This window comes from Lacerta agilis, chromosome 16, assembly GCF_009819535.1.
Source record: "Lacerta agilis isolate rLacAgi1 chromosome 16, rLacAgi1.pri, whole genome shotgun sequence".
In the NCBI taxonomy this organism is placed as follows: Eukaryota; Metazoa; Chordata; class Lepidosauria; order Squamata; family Lacertidae; genus Lacerta; species Lacerta agilis.
The window spans coordinates 28,563,063-28,581,198 of NC_046327.1; the positions used below are offsets into that span (position 1 = coordinate 28,563,063).

General features: G+C 44.1%; 1 protein-coding gene across 1 annotated transcript in view; it reads right to left on the minus strand.

Moving 5' to 3' along the window:
- Positions 1–11,909: 11,909 nt before the first annotated feature.
- CHD1L (chromodomain helicase DNA binding protein 1 like) overlaps positions 11,910–18,136 on the minus strand; it is a 30,486-nt gene continuing 24,259 nt past the window's right edge. The window contains exons 19-23 of the mRNA XM_033173247.1: positions 16,753–16,851; positions 14,881–14,951; positions 14,548–14,662; positions 12,777–12,885; positions 11,910–11,989 (exon numbers count right to left, since the gene is read on the minus strand). Coding sequence (XP_033029138.1) covers positions 11,917–11,989; positions 12,777–12,885; positions 14,548–14,662; positions 14,881–14,951; positions 16,753–16,851 — 467 coding nt within the window. The 3' untranslated portion in view covers positions 11,910–11,916. The remainder of the gene's footprint in view (positions 11,990–12,776; positions 12,886–14,547; positions 14,663–14,880; positions 14,952–16,752; positions 16,852–18,136) is intronic.

An 18,136-nucleotide genomic window follows, 5' to 3' on the forward strand; every position in this document is an offset into this window, starting at 1 on the left:
CAACAATCAAAAAACTCTTCAAAGGCTACCCTGGATAGCTAAATAAGTTAGCCCCAATTGTTGAAGGAAATGTGCTGTGAAAGGTACTTATATTCATGTGTGGTAGCACTGCGATAACATTAAAACTTTCTGGAGCAATGTATTTTAAAAGATTAACTTGGTATGTGACGTGATGGTTAAATTGTCTCCTGCACTGGGGCTGCTAGGAATTAAGACACTTGATCACTCACGGTTAGCCCAATAATGAGCTTCTAGCATTTCTGTTAATAGATGCAGATTGCCCAGATCCTGGAAGGGGAGGATCTGTCTGAATACTGAATACATGGCAAATGTTTATCAAATCTATGAATTGTTTAGATCAGTGTTTATTAACCTTGGGCCTCCAGCTGTTTTTGGACTACAACGCCCATCATCCCTAGCTAGTAGGACCAGTGTTCAGGGGTGATGGAGGCCCAAGGTTGAGAGACAATGGTTTAGATCACAGAAGGAAACCACCAAATGAGACCTTTAGGAATAATTCAATTAAACTTTATTATAATTGGTGATATTATAATCACCAATTAAATGATGTATTTAAAAGTGACAAAAGGGATGGATTTAGTAATGAAATGTCAAGGTTTGAAAAGGAACTGGTAGAAAATAATGTAAAAACGCTGTCTAAAATGTATAAGATGTTACTAGAATGGGATACTAAGGATGAAGAGGTTAAATTGGTAATGGTACAATAGGCAAGAGATTTCAGTTATAATATACAACTCTCTGCATGGGAGAAGTTGTGGAGGGAAGATTTAAAATTTATGCCATGCAGTACATTAAAAGAAAATTATATGAAAATGAAGTATAGATGGTATTTAACTCCCAGTAAACTAGCAAAAATATTTAAGACTAGTTCAAATATATGTTGGAAATATAAAGAAAAAGAGAGCACCTTTTATCATATGTGGTGGAGCTGTAAAAAGATAAAAGCATACTGGGAAATGATCTAAAATGAGTTAAAAAATGTTTAAAATAACTTTTGTTAAAAAACCAGCAGCTTTTTTTATTAGGAATTTTAGGTGCGGAGATTCTAAGGGAGCAGAAAAGATTGTTCATGTATGCTACGACTGCAGGCTGGATGCTCTTAGCCCAGAACTGGAAGGACGAGAAGATTTCCAGAAAAGAAGAGTGGATAACAAGAACGTTGGACTATGCTGAAATGGCGAAAATGATTGGAAAAATCAGAAACCAGGATGATAAAAACTTTAATAGAGATTGGGAATTTTTTATAGATTACTAGCTGACCCGGCCACGCATTGCTGTGGCTCATTTTGTGAAATGGAAAAGGAAGACGTAAAAGAGAAAGCACATGCCTCCCCACAGCTTATCCTGTTGAACTCCCGCCTGCCTCCTCTCCGTATTTCCCATTTTCGCTTGCCTCCCCACAGCTTCTCCCGTTGAACTTCCGCCTGCCTCCTGTTTGTCTTTCCCCCGTTTCTGCCTTCCTCCCCACAGCTTCTCCCGTTGAACTCTTGCCTGGCACCTCTCTGTCTCCCTCCCCCCTGCTTTCGCCTTCCTCCCCACAGCTTCTCCCGTTGAACTTCCGCCTGCCTCCTGTTTGTCTTTCCCCCATTTTCACCTTCCTCCCCACAGCTTCTCCCGTTGAACTCTCGCCTGCCTCCATATTTTCCCCGTTTTTGCCTGCCTCCCCACAGCTTCTCCCGTTGAACTTCCGCCTGCCTCCTCTCCGTATTTCCTGTTTTTGCCTTCCTCCCCACAGCTTCTCCCGTTGAACTCTTGCCTGGCACCTCTCTGTCTCCCCCCCCACTTTCACCTTCCTCCCCACAGCTTCTCCCGTTGGATTTCTGCCTGCCTCCTGTTTGTCTTTCCCCCATTTTCGCCTTCCTCCCCACAGCTTATCCCGTTGAACTTTTACTATCTCCCCCCCACCCTCTGGAAACCTGATACATGGTACAGTCCGCTCTGGCATTGAGCCTGGGGTCAGAAGGGACCATAATGATGCAAGGAGGGGTGATGGGGAACTGGTAGGGTCCTTATACATTTGTGTGCGGCGCTTTTTCCTCTTCTGATAACTGGAGTTTCGTTTGTAAAGCGATACAGCAGTGCAGAAAGGATTGTGTGTGGAGACAGGATAGGGAGTGAAGCATAGTTGCTGAGCTTTCTCATCCTACATTCCCCCCCCCCCCCCGCCATAAGGAATGGTATGGCCCGGGCCTAAAAACCTTTTCCTGCCTGGAGCTGAAACTACTAAGAAGAGTTTAGGCCTTCCTCTTAACTGTTTTTTTGGCGGTAAGGCCCTTGGCAGAGGCTGGGACTAGGGAGAATAGGGGGTTATCCCTGCTGTCTGAAAATGGCTGACTGAGGTGAAGGAGGTTTTTTGTTTGGCGCACAGTCTGTGACGCTGCCCTGCGATGAGCCTTTCTATTGGTTGTTGTTCAAAGTCTTCTGTTCTGTTGCTGGTGACACGTAATGTGTGCGCCATTTTTTGGCCTTTATTCTATATTTTAGGTATGATAGGTGTGGTTTTTTTGAATTTTTATTATGCTAGATCCTTCCCCCATGGTCATGTTACGCTTTGTCCTAAATTTGATGTGATTTGGTCCAGTGGTTACGGAGCAAGGTGGTGTCGGCCGTGCACGCAATGAACACTGTAAACAGTTAAAAACATTGCAGGACTACAATAACACATGCAATGTGACAAAGGCTACGATTAAGACTTGAGTTTTATAAATGGAGGATGGTATGAGATGCAGAAGAAAATGTTTGTTAGTGGCCTCCACGGAGGAGAGGAAGTCAGTCAGAGAATTCTGTATTTTATTATTGTACCTTATGTTTTAATGTAAAATTAAAAATGTAAAACTAATTTTAAAAGTATTTAAATAAACAAACAAACAAACTTTATTATAATGATAGAAGTCTGTACAAATACCAGGACAAATTTTAGTTGTTTGTTGTTGGACAATTTGTTGTTTCATTGCTGCTACTGTAATTTAGAAAATAAATGAAAACATTAATGATTTTTCAATAAATGGGGTTTATTTAAAAGTTACATAAAAGATTGCAACAATATAAAATCTATGGCAGCCTTTGAATAGCATCTGTTATACATCGAACTTGGCTAAACAATTACTTAAAATAGACACAAACAGTGTGCTAGATAAATATACATTTAAAGCTAGATGTAGTTGACGGGAAGTCAATGGAACTAGAAGAAGACTGTGATAAAGTGTAATAGATATTGACAATTCTTTTGTTTATTTTTTATGGATAATTTTGATTTTGTGTTATTTTTTAAAGTTCAATAAAGTAATTTAAAAGCAACAAAATTAATAAAAGAAAAGAAAAATGCTAACATGTTTTAAAGAAACAGATACACTGGGAGTATAGAAATGCTCTCTTTTCTTGGAGGGGGGGGCCCTGCTCCCTTCATATGGGGTGGCTGCTGTCCGCTTCTCCTGGTGGAGGACTGTGGTGGGAGCTTCAAAACCTTCCCAAACTCAGGCTGGAGGTATCTTGTCAAGCTTTGCCCACAGCTGGACAGCAAGCAGCCAAATGGCAAGAAACACCCAAGACTGAAAAAGCAGGGAAGTGGAGGATGAATGTGCCACAGCCACACACAGAATAGTTTAGCTCCAAATCTGATCCTTGTGTGGCATAAGCCCCTGCCTCCTTTTAGAAGGGCTGGACACCACCAGCTTATATACCTGGGGTGCCACTTCTGAAGTGCTGACAAAATGGTAGAAGCACTTGTGGATCTGAAGAGAGACAAGATGGAGAAAGAATCTACACACCAGGGCTGGCCTGTGCAGTTTCCCACCTTTGAACAAGGTTTTATGGTCTCCCTTTTTATCATTGGCCTTTTGCCATGCTGCTTGTAGGCCCTTTTGAGAACAGGCTGCCACTCTAGCAGGGTTCCTTGGGCCTGATCCAGTTGCTGCAGGGCTCATCTGGTGCTGTCCTCCAACTGTCCTCCTGAACGAGACCTATGAGCTGGGGAGAGGGACCCTTTCCCTCTGCTCGTGAACCATGGCCTGCACAACGGTCTGGAGGGTCTCCAGTTGAGAAGAAGAAGCAGCCTTACAGTATTTGGGATCTTTAGAAACTCTCCAAGGTTTGGGAAGTGGTAGAAGAGGACAGTTGAGATGTGCAGGAACCGCAGGTAAGAGGCCTCCATCATAAACAGCTGTGCACAAAGAAGGCAGAAAGGGGAGGAACGTCAGACAGAAGCCAAATCCCACCAGGAAACAACTCCTAAAAAGGTCCTTTCCTCCACTTTCCACACTAGATAGTGAGTAACTAGTTCTGATAATTCACAATCAGGGTCAGGACAAACACCTGACCAGCAGCGTAGGAGGAAGCCTTTTGGCTGCCCGGGGCGGCAGCGTGGAGGCACCCCCCTAGGGGCGGGGGTGTCGTGACATCATGACGCCGGATGGACTGCGCATGTGTGGAAATGCTGTGCATGCCCAGTCCATCTGGGCCACCGCTGCTGCTCCCTTGGCGACCAGGCAAGCCTCCAAGCGAGCAGCGGGTCGTGGGGCTGCCCTGTCCGTCCGTAAAGCAGTACAGCCGGGTGCCGGGTGGTGGGGCCTGGTTTGGGGAGGGGCCGCCGGGTGTCACCTCCCCTCCCCTGGAACTAGGGGCGCCCCGCCCCCTACGCCCCACCCTCCCTACGCGACTGCTGACCAGTTACCCAATGCTATGATGCTAAATCACCCTGTTTTATGTGCCTAACCTTCCAAATTCTCCAGATGTTGCTGCTAGATTCCAACTCTCCCCCCCCCACTCCCTCCATGACATCTGACATCCTGGATCTGCTGTCTAGGGCTGATAGGAGTTGGGGATTGAGAAACCAAGATGCTGGAAATGCACTGTAGGGAAGGAGCACATAAGGGTGCAGGTGTGAGCCCTGCAGAGGTGGGGTGTGTAATTTAAGGCCAAGTGAAAAATGAGCTCCTATAAATTCCTATTTGTGGGTGGTGAAATTGGGGGCGGAGATAAAAAAAGACTCATAAAATTAACTAGAACACTCCCTGGGAGCATCAGATTTATGAAGGTCAAATAACCAAGTAGCATCTTTAAAAACTGCCCATGGGGTGGGGGGAAGAAGAAGGCTTCAGAATGTCTCCCCTCTTCCCCACTTACCTTACCTTCTGTAGCAGCAGGGGAAGCAGAAGACCATTATTTGGGCTTTCAACTGAGCCAAATATAGTTGTCCGAAGGAGACAGATGTTTCTGATATCAACTGATCCAAAAAGACAGTTCTCTAAAGCAGCAAGACATCTCTGGTGTCAACTGAAGGAGACAGTTGAATGAGCTTTTAACTGATCCTTTCAAACAATTCACCTGGTTTCCTGGGAAGCAAAACATTCCGTTGCCGATTGTGAAGTCAGAACTTGGCCAAGGCCTCATCCAATGGACTGTGGGCTCTCTCTCTCCATCTCAGACCCATGTCAACACTTGGTATCTTCATTCACCTTCCAAGCACCTTGCCTGCCCCTTAATTTATCTCAGACCCAGATAAACTACAACGCAAACAAACTTATAATGCTGAATTCCCCCCTTCAAAAGGAAATATTCCCCCTCATTTAACAAATATTAAACTGAAATGTTATGAAAGGAATTGAAATGCAAATGCCTCTGGAAAAGGGATCTAAAACAAAAATTGGGTAAGAGCAGAAAAAGAACTTCAGATTCTCAATCTCTTTGGCAAGAAGCAGAAGTGTTTCTTTCACAGACAAACTATCCTCTAGGCAATTACCACAGATAGAAAAGGCTTCACAGTTGTACAGTTGCACTGGCACTATCACCATATGTTTTTAGGTTTCTTCTATAACCAGGCCTTAAGCCCTTAACTCTCTCTGCCCCCGCCTGCCCCCTCAACACACATACACACACAGAGACATTAGGAGCTGAAGAAATTGCCCTCTCCCCCTCTTTCTAGCAGTGCCCTGCCTGCATTTCCAAGAAAAGGGCTGAAGGAAGAGGTGCCATTTTTCTGGGTCTGCCAGCAGGCACCAAGAATGAGGAGGGATTTTTATAAAAGGGGCTTTATTCTCCCAAGTGAGGCTCGCTTGGTGCCTGTTATACTACCTATATATGTGTTGGTATTCCATTCCCCCGCTGTGCAGACATGTGGGATTGTTTTAACCACATGTCTGTGTTTTACATTCCAGCACTGATTGTTGGAGTCTTGTGAACGGGGGAGCATATTACTGACTTTTTTCCCCTTGGGAGAGGGTGAGATGATAATTCTTCTTTCATTTGGATGGAGACAAACCAAAAAACTCAGAAAATTAACCAGAACACTCCCTGGGAGCATCAGATTTATGAAGGTCAAATAACCAAGGAACATCTTTAAAAACTGCCCATGGGGTGGGGGGGAAGAAGAAGGCTTCAGAATGTCTCCCCTCTTACCTTACCTTCTGTGGCAGCAGGAGAGGCAGAAGACCATTCCCTGGGCTTTCAACCTAGCCAAAGATTGTTGTCCGAAGGAGACAGATGTTTCCGATGTCAACTGATCCAAAAAAAGACAGTTCTCTAAAGCAGCAAGACATCTCAGGTGTCAACTGATCTGAAGAGGCAGTTGAATGAGCTTTTAACTGATCTCAGGATTCTTTCAAACAACTCACCTGGTTTCCTGGGAAACAAAACATTCTGCAGCCCATTGTGAAGTCAGATATTGGCCAAGGCCTCACCCAATGGACTGTGGGCTCTTTCTCTCCATCTCAGGCCCATATCAACACTTGGTATCTTCATCCGTCTTTCAAGGATCTTGCCTGCCCCTTAATTTACCCCTCACCAGCAGGGCCAGGGCATCTGGATCTAGGCTTCCCTTATTGTTTTCCCTGAACACCCCCTGCCTTGCATTCCTATGGGAATAAGATGGGCCGTGACTGTGATCCAGTTTCCAACACCTCATGAAAACTCACTTGCCTGCCCAAGGTGTTGGCTGGCCGGCTGTTCCTCATTTAGTCATTGTGCATTATATTTTCCAGTGGTTTGCAAGTTCTTGCCTTTTCATTTTAGGGTGGGGCTATACCTTCTCTCTCCACCTGGCTAACTCACCACCTCTAGGCAGCTTTAAAAAAAACACATTTGTACTCTCAGGGGGGTCTTCCTTGGTGCTTTATTTTCACTTGAACACCCCACCTTTCCTCCAAGGAACACAAGGTGGTATGCATGGTGTGCTTTCCCTGTCCAATTTATGCACACAATAACCCTCTGAGGTAAGCTAGGCTGCCTCTAATACTGGAAGTAGTATGAGGCTATGGTGGCTTTGAAGGATGCCCCCCACACCCTGGGGTGGGGAGTGGGAGCTGGAGGGTGGGTGGTTCACCCTGAGGGAGCCCCAACCCCACTGTTCAAAATGTATCGCAGAACTTTAAATGTGTGGTGCAGATACGACCAAAGTTTAACAATATGAAAGTAAGACAAGCAGAAACAGAAGTTACCTCAGACCCAGATAAACTACAACACAAACCAACTTATGATGCTGAATCCCCCTTGAAAAGGAAATATAGCCCCTCATTTAACTAATATTAAACTGAAATGTTAAAACAAGCAATGAATTGGAAAAGGTGATCTAAAATAAAAAATGGATAAAAGCATAAGAGGAACTTAAGATTCTCAGTCTCCCTGGCAAGACACAGAACTCTTTCTTTCTTTCACAGACAAATTATCCTCAGAGATAGAACAGGCTTCACAGTTGCATAGTTGCACTGGGACTACCACCATATATTGTTAGGCAGCAGGCAAAAAGGTTTATTCTAAAACCAGGCCTTAAGCCTTGTAATTCTCTCTGCCCCCCGCCTGCCCCCCAACACACATAAGCAGTGAGAGAGATTCGGAGCGGAGGACATTGCCCTCTTCCCTCTTTCTTGCAGTGCCCTGCCTGCATTTCCAAGAAAAGGGCTGAAGGAAGAGGTGCCGTGTTTCTGGATTCACCAGCAGGCACCAAGAATGAGGAGGATTTTTTTTAATATATAAAAGGGGCTTTATTCTCCCAAGTGAGTCTCGCTTGGTGCCTTCATTATACTACCTATAGATACCAAGGAAAAACTTTCCTTGTCAACTGAGGCCTTGGGCTGAAGTAACATCTTGACTTCTTTTAAATATGTTTGTGGGAGAGGGGGGTGGTTATTGCCCCCCTTGTTTTTATTTTGTATTATTTTGTTTCTATCTTGTACTAGCTGGCCCGGCCACGCCTTGCTGTGGCTCCCCCCCCCCCCCGTTGTCACCTGGTTCCCCACACGTTACCCCGATGAACTTAAGCCTGCCTCCTCTCAGTCCCCCCCCCGTTTTCGTCTTCCTCCCACTCACACGGCGTGATTTGTTCCCCTCCCCCGCACTCTCCGTGGTCACTCCAAAACTGTGTTGATCTCCTACCTCCCTTCTCTTCGGTTCCCCCCCCCCCATTTTCGCCTGGCTCTCCACAGCTTATTCTGTTGAACTCCTGTGCTGTGATTTGTTCCGTCACCTCCGCACTCGCATGTCTGTTGCTCACTGTTTTAAAATGGGAATTGGCCGAGCCTGAGGCAAGGAGTTGTTATGGCGGTGGTAGCTAAAGGTTGATTCGGCCCCTCCCCGCCAACAGCCTATTGGCTGAGGCGACCTCAAGTTCCGCTCCCCCTCCCACCCTCTTCTGAAGTCTTTTGTTGTAAAGCGTCTGTTCCTTTGACGTCCACTGGAGGGCGCTGAGGTTTTTTTTGCACAAATTCATGGATTTACCTGGGAAAGGTGTGCTAATTTTGCAATCTAGGTACCTAAGAACCTTCCCATATGGCCAAGGAATGTTGTGTCCAAATTTGAAGGCAACCGGTCAAGCGGTTACGGAGCAAGCCCTTCGCGTCCGCGCACCCATCTTGAACATTGTTTTATACATATTTAGATATTTTTATGCCCTGAGATTTTTGGATGAGGGGCAATTAATTAATTGATTGATTTTCAGAGGAGCCTCTGAGACCCTTCACATGAACTGAAAACGACAGCTCCAAGGAATTGTCCAGGTCCCTCAACTTCCCATTAAATCTCCACCCCCATTGTAAAGTTATCAAACGTGGATAAATATGGGATAATTAAAATAAAACATCTAATATTACCACTCAGAACTTCTCTGCTGGTTCTGCTGCATAAACATAGGCGTGCCTTTAAAAACATATATATTACAGATTTCCTTGGTTTACAAAAGAACGTGCATTCTCTTTTTTCAAGTTGCAGTCTTTTTTATATTTGATGTAAAAACATCATGTATAGAACATTTTTGTTGTATACAGAATAAGGTTGGGGAAGAAGAGGAGGGGAGAGGGGGTTGGGGCAATAATGCTTAAGTGTGTCTGTGGGGCTTTATGCCAGTTACTTGGGCAGGTTCTCTTTCTATTCATTTTATTATATTTTTCCTTGGTAATAGTGAGAGAGGTTGGGGGGGGGCAGGGTGTGGTTGGTTGGTTGTCTTTAGTTGGCTGCAGCAAGATTTGTTTGCATCTATCTGTGTGTGGGAATTGCTGGGTCATATTGATCCGTGTGCCGTCGGTGGGTTCTTGTTATCTTGTTCGGCTGAGTATGTGATACAGGGAAGCCATACCGGGGTGAAGGCCTCCTCTTTCAAGGTGTGCCTACTTCTGAAAATAACTGATCTCAGCCAACAAATCGCACTACACATGTGAAGGTGCCTCAGTCGTTCCAGAGGTTTCATCATTCTGACTTTGGCTTTTGCCCTCTATAGGGGATGTCATGGGCCCTGCTGCCCAAGGCCGGATTGTGCTCGACAGGATGGGTTTCCCGGTGGGTTGGCTGCAGCTGGGCTCAGCGCTGCCTGGGAAACATCCTGGTGAGGCCCATACATCATGGCAGTTGGGGTGCATGGAGTTTCCGTAGGATGCAAGACTGTAGCTGCTCTGCAACTATGCACACCTGCAAATAGCCCTGTCCCTGGCCATGCTCCATCTTTCAGGCCTTCCCTCATGAAATGGGCTTAGAATTGGGGGTGGGAGCAAAGGGGAAGGGGTGCTGGCCTTCAGGGTTTGCCAGATTTCTGCTTTCCCCACCTCCCGTTTCTTGTAGGTGTCTCCCAAGTCTTCCCAGCTGCGAGTCTGTCTCCCTCAAGGCCCAGTTTGTCCACCTTTGAAGAGGTGGTCTCCAGCTTCTTCCTCCTGCTGCATGCCTCCCCCCCTCCTTAGTTGGATATTGGTGTCCCACAAGAAGCGCTAGAGACCTTACTAGAAACTGAGGCCCAGGAGCCTAAGTCCCAGAAAAATGTCTCTTTGCACACACCTCTTCCTTTTTATTTTAAGATTTCTTACCTGCCCTTCACAAGAAGGTCCCAGGGTGGTGACAGCCATATAGCATGCAATTATATATATAAAAAAGATGATAGAAGTCCAGAGTTGGAAAGAGAACCCAGGGGTTATCTAGTCCAACCCTCTGCAATGCAGGTAATACAGTTCCAGATGGAGAACAGTTTAAACTTCAGCAAAAGGAGATGAGTGTGACAAAAAATGTCAGGGTTAAAAAATATGAAATCTTCAGCAGTGAGGGTGCCAGGTACACTTCCATGGGGAGGGAGCTCCCCTATGTAGGGGCTGCCATGCAGAAAGCCCTGTCTCCCCCATCTCCTGCCCTCCTTTCCCCACACTTCTGATGGTGGGTCGAACGAATACAAGAGGCTGCCCCCTTGCAGAACGAATACAAGAGGCTGCCCCCTTGCAGATATTAACTGGTAGGAAGGTTGGTAGGAATGGAGGCAGCCTTTTAGATCATCGGCAGCATCCTGGGCAAGTTATTTCAATTTTCTAAAAATCCTATCATTCTGCATCCCCAGGTTCTGAGCAGCCCAAGTGTTTCAGGACATACCTTCCATCTGGCTTCCTTGGATCGAAGGTTTACTGGAGACTGGCGGCTTTCTTGATGGTCTGAGGTTATTTTACATATAGGCCTATATTCAAGGGGTTCCCAACATTAACACTCCAGCAGAGACCCCATTAGGGTTCTAGGGGCATCACCCAAACCGTCAGTGTTTGGTTTTCACAGAGGGCAAGTTAGGCCTTACTGTCTTTTCCAGCACCAATCCCAGAACTGCCTGATTTTCTCCCTCAAGAACGCAGAGACTTTGATGGCAACACCTCCAGCCAGGGTCAAGGGAGGTGGTAGTGCCTTTTTCTGCTCCCTTTCCTAAAGCATCCTTAGTGAATTAGTTTCCATAGCAATATTTTGGTCCAAGCTTACATCACAAAGCAGATACTTTCCTGGCAACTGTTGGCACAGAGATTATTAACCTAACTGGGCTGACTGACTTCATCATCAGTTTGAAAATATGTCAGCCCTTGCAAGATCTACACAGCATTTTCAGTGGCCCTAAGAAGACAGCTTTTAATTTGGTATCTTTGCCCACCTTGTCAATCACAAAACCTTATGTTTTTTCCAAGTACAGTAGTAGAACCCATTTCACTTAAAGATTAGACAATTCAGTCATATTTTACAAAAGTGGTTTATTTTAAAACTACAGCTGTTCTCAAATGTTTTGAAAAAATAAAGTTGTTTTATTTAAAAGTACTTCGCTGGAAGATGGAAGCCCAAGGCACACTGCCATAGTGCTGCTCTTGTCTGCTGTGTGGCTCCAACTGTACTCAGCGTCAACAGGTCTTATCCAAGCCCAAATACTCAAGCCAGTTTTAGGAGGCTTGTTTGTGGTGAAGTGCAAAACTACAGCTTCTGTTCTAAAAACTTGGATGCATGATGGAACTGTCTAAATTTCTGGTGCACATCACTGATACAGAGACAGATTTATAAACATGCTTCTTGTGTGCCTGCTTAAATAAACAATGATAAAGAAAGTCAACATGAATCTTGACTGGCTGCAGACAGAGCAGGAAGCAGCGCTGTGAATTGTGAGAGGTTATTTCTCATTGATTTTGAACACCTTTACGGTTGCAGCGATGATGCTGATGTTGTGGATGCTTGTGAAGATGATGCCTTGTTTCTAGGGAAGTAGTATCTAAAGAGAATAGTTAAGGAGTTCTCAGCAAATACCTACAACTATTATTACCTTTAGTCAGGAAGTAAAACGTTTACTTACGCACGGAGCTTGTGCTGGAGCTGCTTTCATATGACTGCAGATTTTACTGTGATCTGTGTAGACTTACTTGGGAATAAACGCCACTCAAAATGATGGTACTCATATCTGAGAACCGTATTTTTCGGCGTATAAGACGACTGGGCGTATAAGATGACCTCCAACTTTTCCAGTTAAAATAGAGTTTGAGATATACTTGACCGCAGATTCTCCACCCCGATGTATAAGACGACCCCCGACTTTTGAGAAGATTTTCCCGGATTAAAAAGTAGTCTTATACGCCAGAATATACAGTAAATATGTGTAGGATTGAGCTGCAATAACATTTCCCCCAAAGACATAAAAATGTAATGCTGTATTCTTCCAGAATTGCAGGACGAACTGCAACTTATCTGCCTTTTGTATTAAGAAACCTGTGAAAGGAGGTTGGGGAGAGAGCAGAGATTTTCTGTTCCACCATTACCTCATGGCCTCACTAAAAACCAATGCATGACCTCCCAAAATTGTTGGGAAAGTGGTACAACGCCCTTGGTAAAAAAGAAAAAAGTAAGGCCTGTTGCTCATCAAGCAGTGCTAGTCTGGTGCTTTAACATTTGGAAGGTCCCAATTTGCTGTGTAAAACAGATGCAATTCATTTCCAACCTCTACATTCTGGCTTTTACAGATATGGCAGACTAAGAACTGCAAGATGCGCACTTCAGAAGGATACACAAATGTGGGGATGCCCTTTGTTGCCAAGTACTTCCGGATGAGACGCTCTGTCCCATACCAATTAAAACCTTTGGTTGAGTATCCAATGCGGGGCAGGTGGACGCTTGCTGAGAGAAAGAAACGAAAAATGCTGTCGGAGTTGTAGCCCACATGAAAACAAAGGATAAGAATCTCTCTGCTCTATGTAACTAGGTAGTTAATATTGCAATTGAAATTCTTGTCATGGGACCAAGAAGGTTAAGGATAGGTAACTGGAAGCAACCTGGCCCTAAACGTTAGCCACAAATAATAATAATAAAAAACCTTTATTACGGTCATAGACCAGTAAAAGAGAAAATAAAACGATAGTACATAATATAAATATTTCTTAAATATCGTCTTTTAACAATACTATTTCAGATCCCGTGTTAGGTTAAAATTAAGCTAAAATTTAATGGGAGAGAATTCCATTTAAGTATTATCTGCTATGGCTTGGTGGACGGCTTTATCACTGTTGTCAGTTGATGTCATGACGCGTCTCAGTCTTGCTGCATGATAGCAAAATTTAGCTACAGTCATAGTTCGCTCTGGGTTGGTGTCCTCAATTAAATATCTAGTCAGCATTTCAATTGAACGGCCTGGTAGATTTTTTAACAGGGGTTCGATTAACTCCTTCCTCAAATCTCGATACAGAGTGCAGTGTAGGAGAATGTGGCTAATAGATTCGATTTCTTTGAGATTGCAAGGACATAGCCTCTGTTCTATCGGGATCCGAAGATATCTACCAGTTAGTAACGCCGAGGGTAATGCATTAAAACGAGCCCTAGTAAAGGCCCATCGGTGTCTCGGGTTTTCTAACGTCTTTAGATAGATAGCTGGGTGGTTTGGGCGGTGCTCATACAGTTGTCTGTACGTTGAGGGAAGACGAGTTAAGGTGTTTTGGCCGTCGATATCTGCGATTCTTTCCCTAATAAGCTTTTTCGCCCTTTCGCTTCCCATAGAGTAGTCGCCACCAGCAGTCCATACAAGGCTAATTTCTTTAGAATAGTCTGCTCCCAAGTGGATTGAAAACTATCAGTATTGATTAAGGGGAGAAGACCATTTGGATGTGAGGGCGATCTGGCTGCAACGTTAGCCACAAATCTCAAGGTCCTTCTCCTACCTGTACCAGAGGCAAAGAGTTATTTAACCCACTTTCACCCTGTGTGAAGAACAGCAGACTCTTTGTCACAGTTTGTTTTATTTATACTCCACCTATCTCTCAGCACAGGACCCAAGGCAGCTTACCGAATGAATTTTTAAAAATGCAACTAAAATCACACCATCCAAATAAACATTAAAACATAATTACATAAGCAACCCTATTAAAGACAGCACTGAGAACACCTAGTCACATGGGGGAAAGATATGCAAAGCGAATAACCTAGGAGTGTTGGGGAAACCGTGACCTCTTTAGTGAGAGGTTAAATTATCAGAAGCGTTTAGTTGTTTTGGCTTCTGGTAGTGATTGTGAGAATTCCAAGCTTTTATCAGCAGCGAGGGAACTAAGACTGCCCAAAGCTGCAGGTGTGCTACAGAAAACGTGGGAAGCTTTCGATTCCAAATGGTTGACATTATTCACCACAGCTGGGGTTGCTGTTGACATGGAGTCCTCCAAGAGAATAACTCCATAATGGCAGGAATTCTAGAGGATCAGAATGTCCCAGCTATCCCTTTCAACTTGTTTAAACGGGACTTCAGGCACGAAGCTTCTCAACAACTCCCACACTTGCTGTCACAAGCACACTTACCATCTCTATCTTTGGCCGCCAGATAAATTTTCTTTAACCCCCTTTCCAAAGCAGGGAGCTTAATTCCAGACAAGTTGTTCGAACGGTCTCGGTGCTGTGCAACAATAAGGGCCAGCTAGGAAGAAATTATATATGCTGTGCTGATCAGATAAACAGAAAATTAAGTGCATGGCTTATAGGCAAGAAACACTCCCACTCTCCCCCCCCCTTTTGCAAATACACTTATGCTTCTGGATTAAGAATCAAACAATTCTGATATTCTACCTTTAAGTTAGGAACAGATTTGTTATAACTAAAACGAAAGAAATGCAAACCATCTGTTTATATAGTTACCAAGTCTTGTCCTTTGTTTCTGGATTCCTTATCATCGATGGGGAATAACAGAGTTCCTCCCAAGGTCAAGTCTATAAAAATAATTAAGAACAATGGGGAAAAACAGCAATTTCTGTGGAACACTGAGGAAAAATGCACTCGGGATGGATTTATAAAACTCAGATTGGCTGTCTTGCTCTCTCTTTCATGTACTTAGCATAATGCTGATTTTTCACAGATGGTGAACAGAGTAGCCTAGACAAAACAGAAGGCAAAGGAAATAAAACAGCTTTCCTATTTAATTAATTAATTAATTAATTAATTAACAGAGTATGGTTTTTTCTAGCTCCTTAACTGGGCTTTCCTGTCTCCTGTGTAGATTAATCTAGATTGTTTCCATCAAGTTGCCAGGACTCAGGAGCAAGCAATAGAGAAGGAAGTTTCTAAATTATGACTGCAACAGTTGTATGTTCCATCAGTCAGCTTGCAATGCTTTCAATGCCAGCATTCATTGGATTATAGGTTACCAACTGTTTACAGGTGTGCCGATATGTCACACTGCAGGGATGTGGGGATATGGATAATGGGATTAACAGGTAGCTCATCCGGGTTTTATGTAGCATTTCACCCACACTGTCTCAGTTTTCTTTAATCTTGTAAAGTAGGCCAGTATTATTATTCCAAATTTGCAACGGGGGAGGCCAAGAATGAGAAAAAGAGAAAGACATGTTTAAGGCCACATGGTGAGTTTATGGATAAAATAAGATCTGAGCGAAGAATCCAGCTTATACTCTTAGCTGATTCAGGGGCATATATTTATTTATCTATTCAGTCATTCATTCTCTGCCTTTTCCCTGACAGGGACTTAAGGCAGGGCAGCTTACAGATAAAACAAGAACAGCTAAAACACAGGAAAAAAACCCACAACCATTAAAAAACAAACATTAATAGACATTAAACATTAATAGAATATATGTTCTATGAAAAAAATACAGACAATCATAGCAAAAACAGCATGGCACCAGCCCCATCAATAAACTGACTATTTTGGGAGTGGTCAGCTCCCAAATTCCTGTATTTATTTGCCGGCAGAAGGACAACAAGGAGGGAACTGGTCTAACCACTCTAGGGAGGGAATAACAAAGTCTGGGAGCAGCTACTAAGAAGGCCCTATCTATGTAGCATAATGGATAAATTTATGTACCAAAGTGTATCTGCTTGTAAGTTTACCTACACCTGGCAAGTAAGAGGGTGGAAGTGAACACAAGAAGCAACTGTCATCCAATTAATCTTAGCACAGGCTTCTCTTACAGCTTTACTCTGCCCTAGAAGGGATGGTAGCTCTTTCCTCACAGACAATAACGAACAAGAAAGTGAAAGGAATAATTTCCTGTTCATTCCAAACAGTTTAATCCAGGGGTCCCCAAACTAAGGCCCGGGGGCCGGATGCGGCCCAATCGCCTTCTAAATGCGGCTTGCGGACGGTCCAGGAATTAGCGTGTTTTTACATGAGTAGAATGTGTCCTTTCATTTAAAATGCTTCTCTGGGTTATTTGTGGGGCCTGCCTGGTGTTATTACATGAGTAGAATGTGTGCTTTTATTTAAAATGCATCTCTGGGTTATTTGTGGGGCATAGGCATTTGTTCATATTTTTTTCCAAAATATAGTCCAGCCCCCCAAAAGGTCTGAGGGACCGTGGACCAGCCCCCTGCTGAAAAAGTTTGCTGACCCCTGGTTTAATCTAAGGCAGAGAAAATCAGAATACGTACAGACTTTCCAAATGAGGCATCTTAAATGCTTACAGTATAAATGAGATCATTTCATTAAAATTAACAGTTTAAAAAGGAGGAATCCCCTAAAACTATAGCAGCTTTTGACTATCTCTTGCTTACCTTTCATCTTTCCTGCCAGTTCATATATTTTCCTTGGCTGGTCAGAGCGATTCCCCAGAGCTGTGAACAAGCCTCCTCTTCCCCAACGGCCCGAGTCATCTGAAGCAAAGAGTTAGATGATACTATTTTAAAGGGAGGGAAAAGGTCTATGAGACAGTAATTCATATAGATCAGCTTCCAATGGTTTGTGGGAGATCCATTCTTAGAGTGGAACAACTACCATGGCAAAGTCTGAGAGCACTTCCAAGTTACAAATCTGGCTTTCTAAGGCAAGTGCAAGACCTTCTGATATTAATCTGCAATTAAAAGATTGCCTTAGCAGATGTAAATGCATTAATCCTGTATGGCTTAGTGACAGTAAAGAGTTATGGATCTGTAGCTGCATTATAAACCTCTTCATTGGGTACTTAAATGTGGAAGAGGGATCCAAACCCTAATGGAAGAATGGAGCCATTCCCCCGGACAAGTTCTGATCAACAGCAATAAAATATCTCCTGTGATGTACTTGCCACCGACCAACAGATTTTAAGCATCTCTGACTTCAGCTATTCAGGCCATAAGTGACCAACAGTTGCTTAAAGACGTGCGCTATGGATTTAGACCGGGACGCGGGTGGCGCTGTGGTCTAAACCACTGAGCTGAGAGCTTGCCGATCAGAAGGTCGGCGGTTCGAATCTCCGCGACGGGGTGAGTTCCCGTTGCTCGGTCCCAGCTCCTGCCCACCTTGCAGTTTGAAAGCACATCAAGTTCAAGTAGATAAATAGGTACCGCTCTGGCGGGAAGGTAAACGGCATTTCCGTGTGCTGCTCTGGTTTGTCTGCAGACAAACGCCGGCTCCCTTGCCCTATAGAGTGAGATGAGCGCCGCAACCCCAGTTGTCCGCGACTGGACCTAATGGTCAGGGGTACCCTCTACCTTTACCTTATGGATTTAGACCAGGGATAAAGAACCAGTATCCATCCAGATGTTGTTGGATCCACCTCCGATCAGCCCAAAGAAGCATGGCCAATGGTCAGAGATGATGGGAACTGTGATCCAGCACACCTGGAGGACCATCTGTTCCACATCCTTGATTTAGACTGCGCCACCTGAACTGTTTCTGGTGGTCACTAATACAGTGAAAATGTATTTTGGAGAGGAAAATCCAGGGCAGTGTGCTGTATGATGCTAAATGAAACATATTCACTTATAGGCTACCTTGTTTTAAGAAAAGGTCCTTTATAGTGGCAGAACAAGATGTACAAATCCCAGGCTGGGAATCAGAGGGCTTGATATCCTACAAGTATTTCTCTTAAATGATTTACAGAGTTGTGTGCAGAGTGCAAATAGTCAACTGATTAGAAATTTGTTGGCCAAGGCTAAATTGTTGTTAGCAACGGTCGGA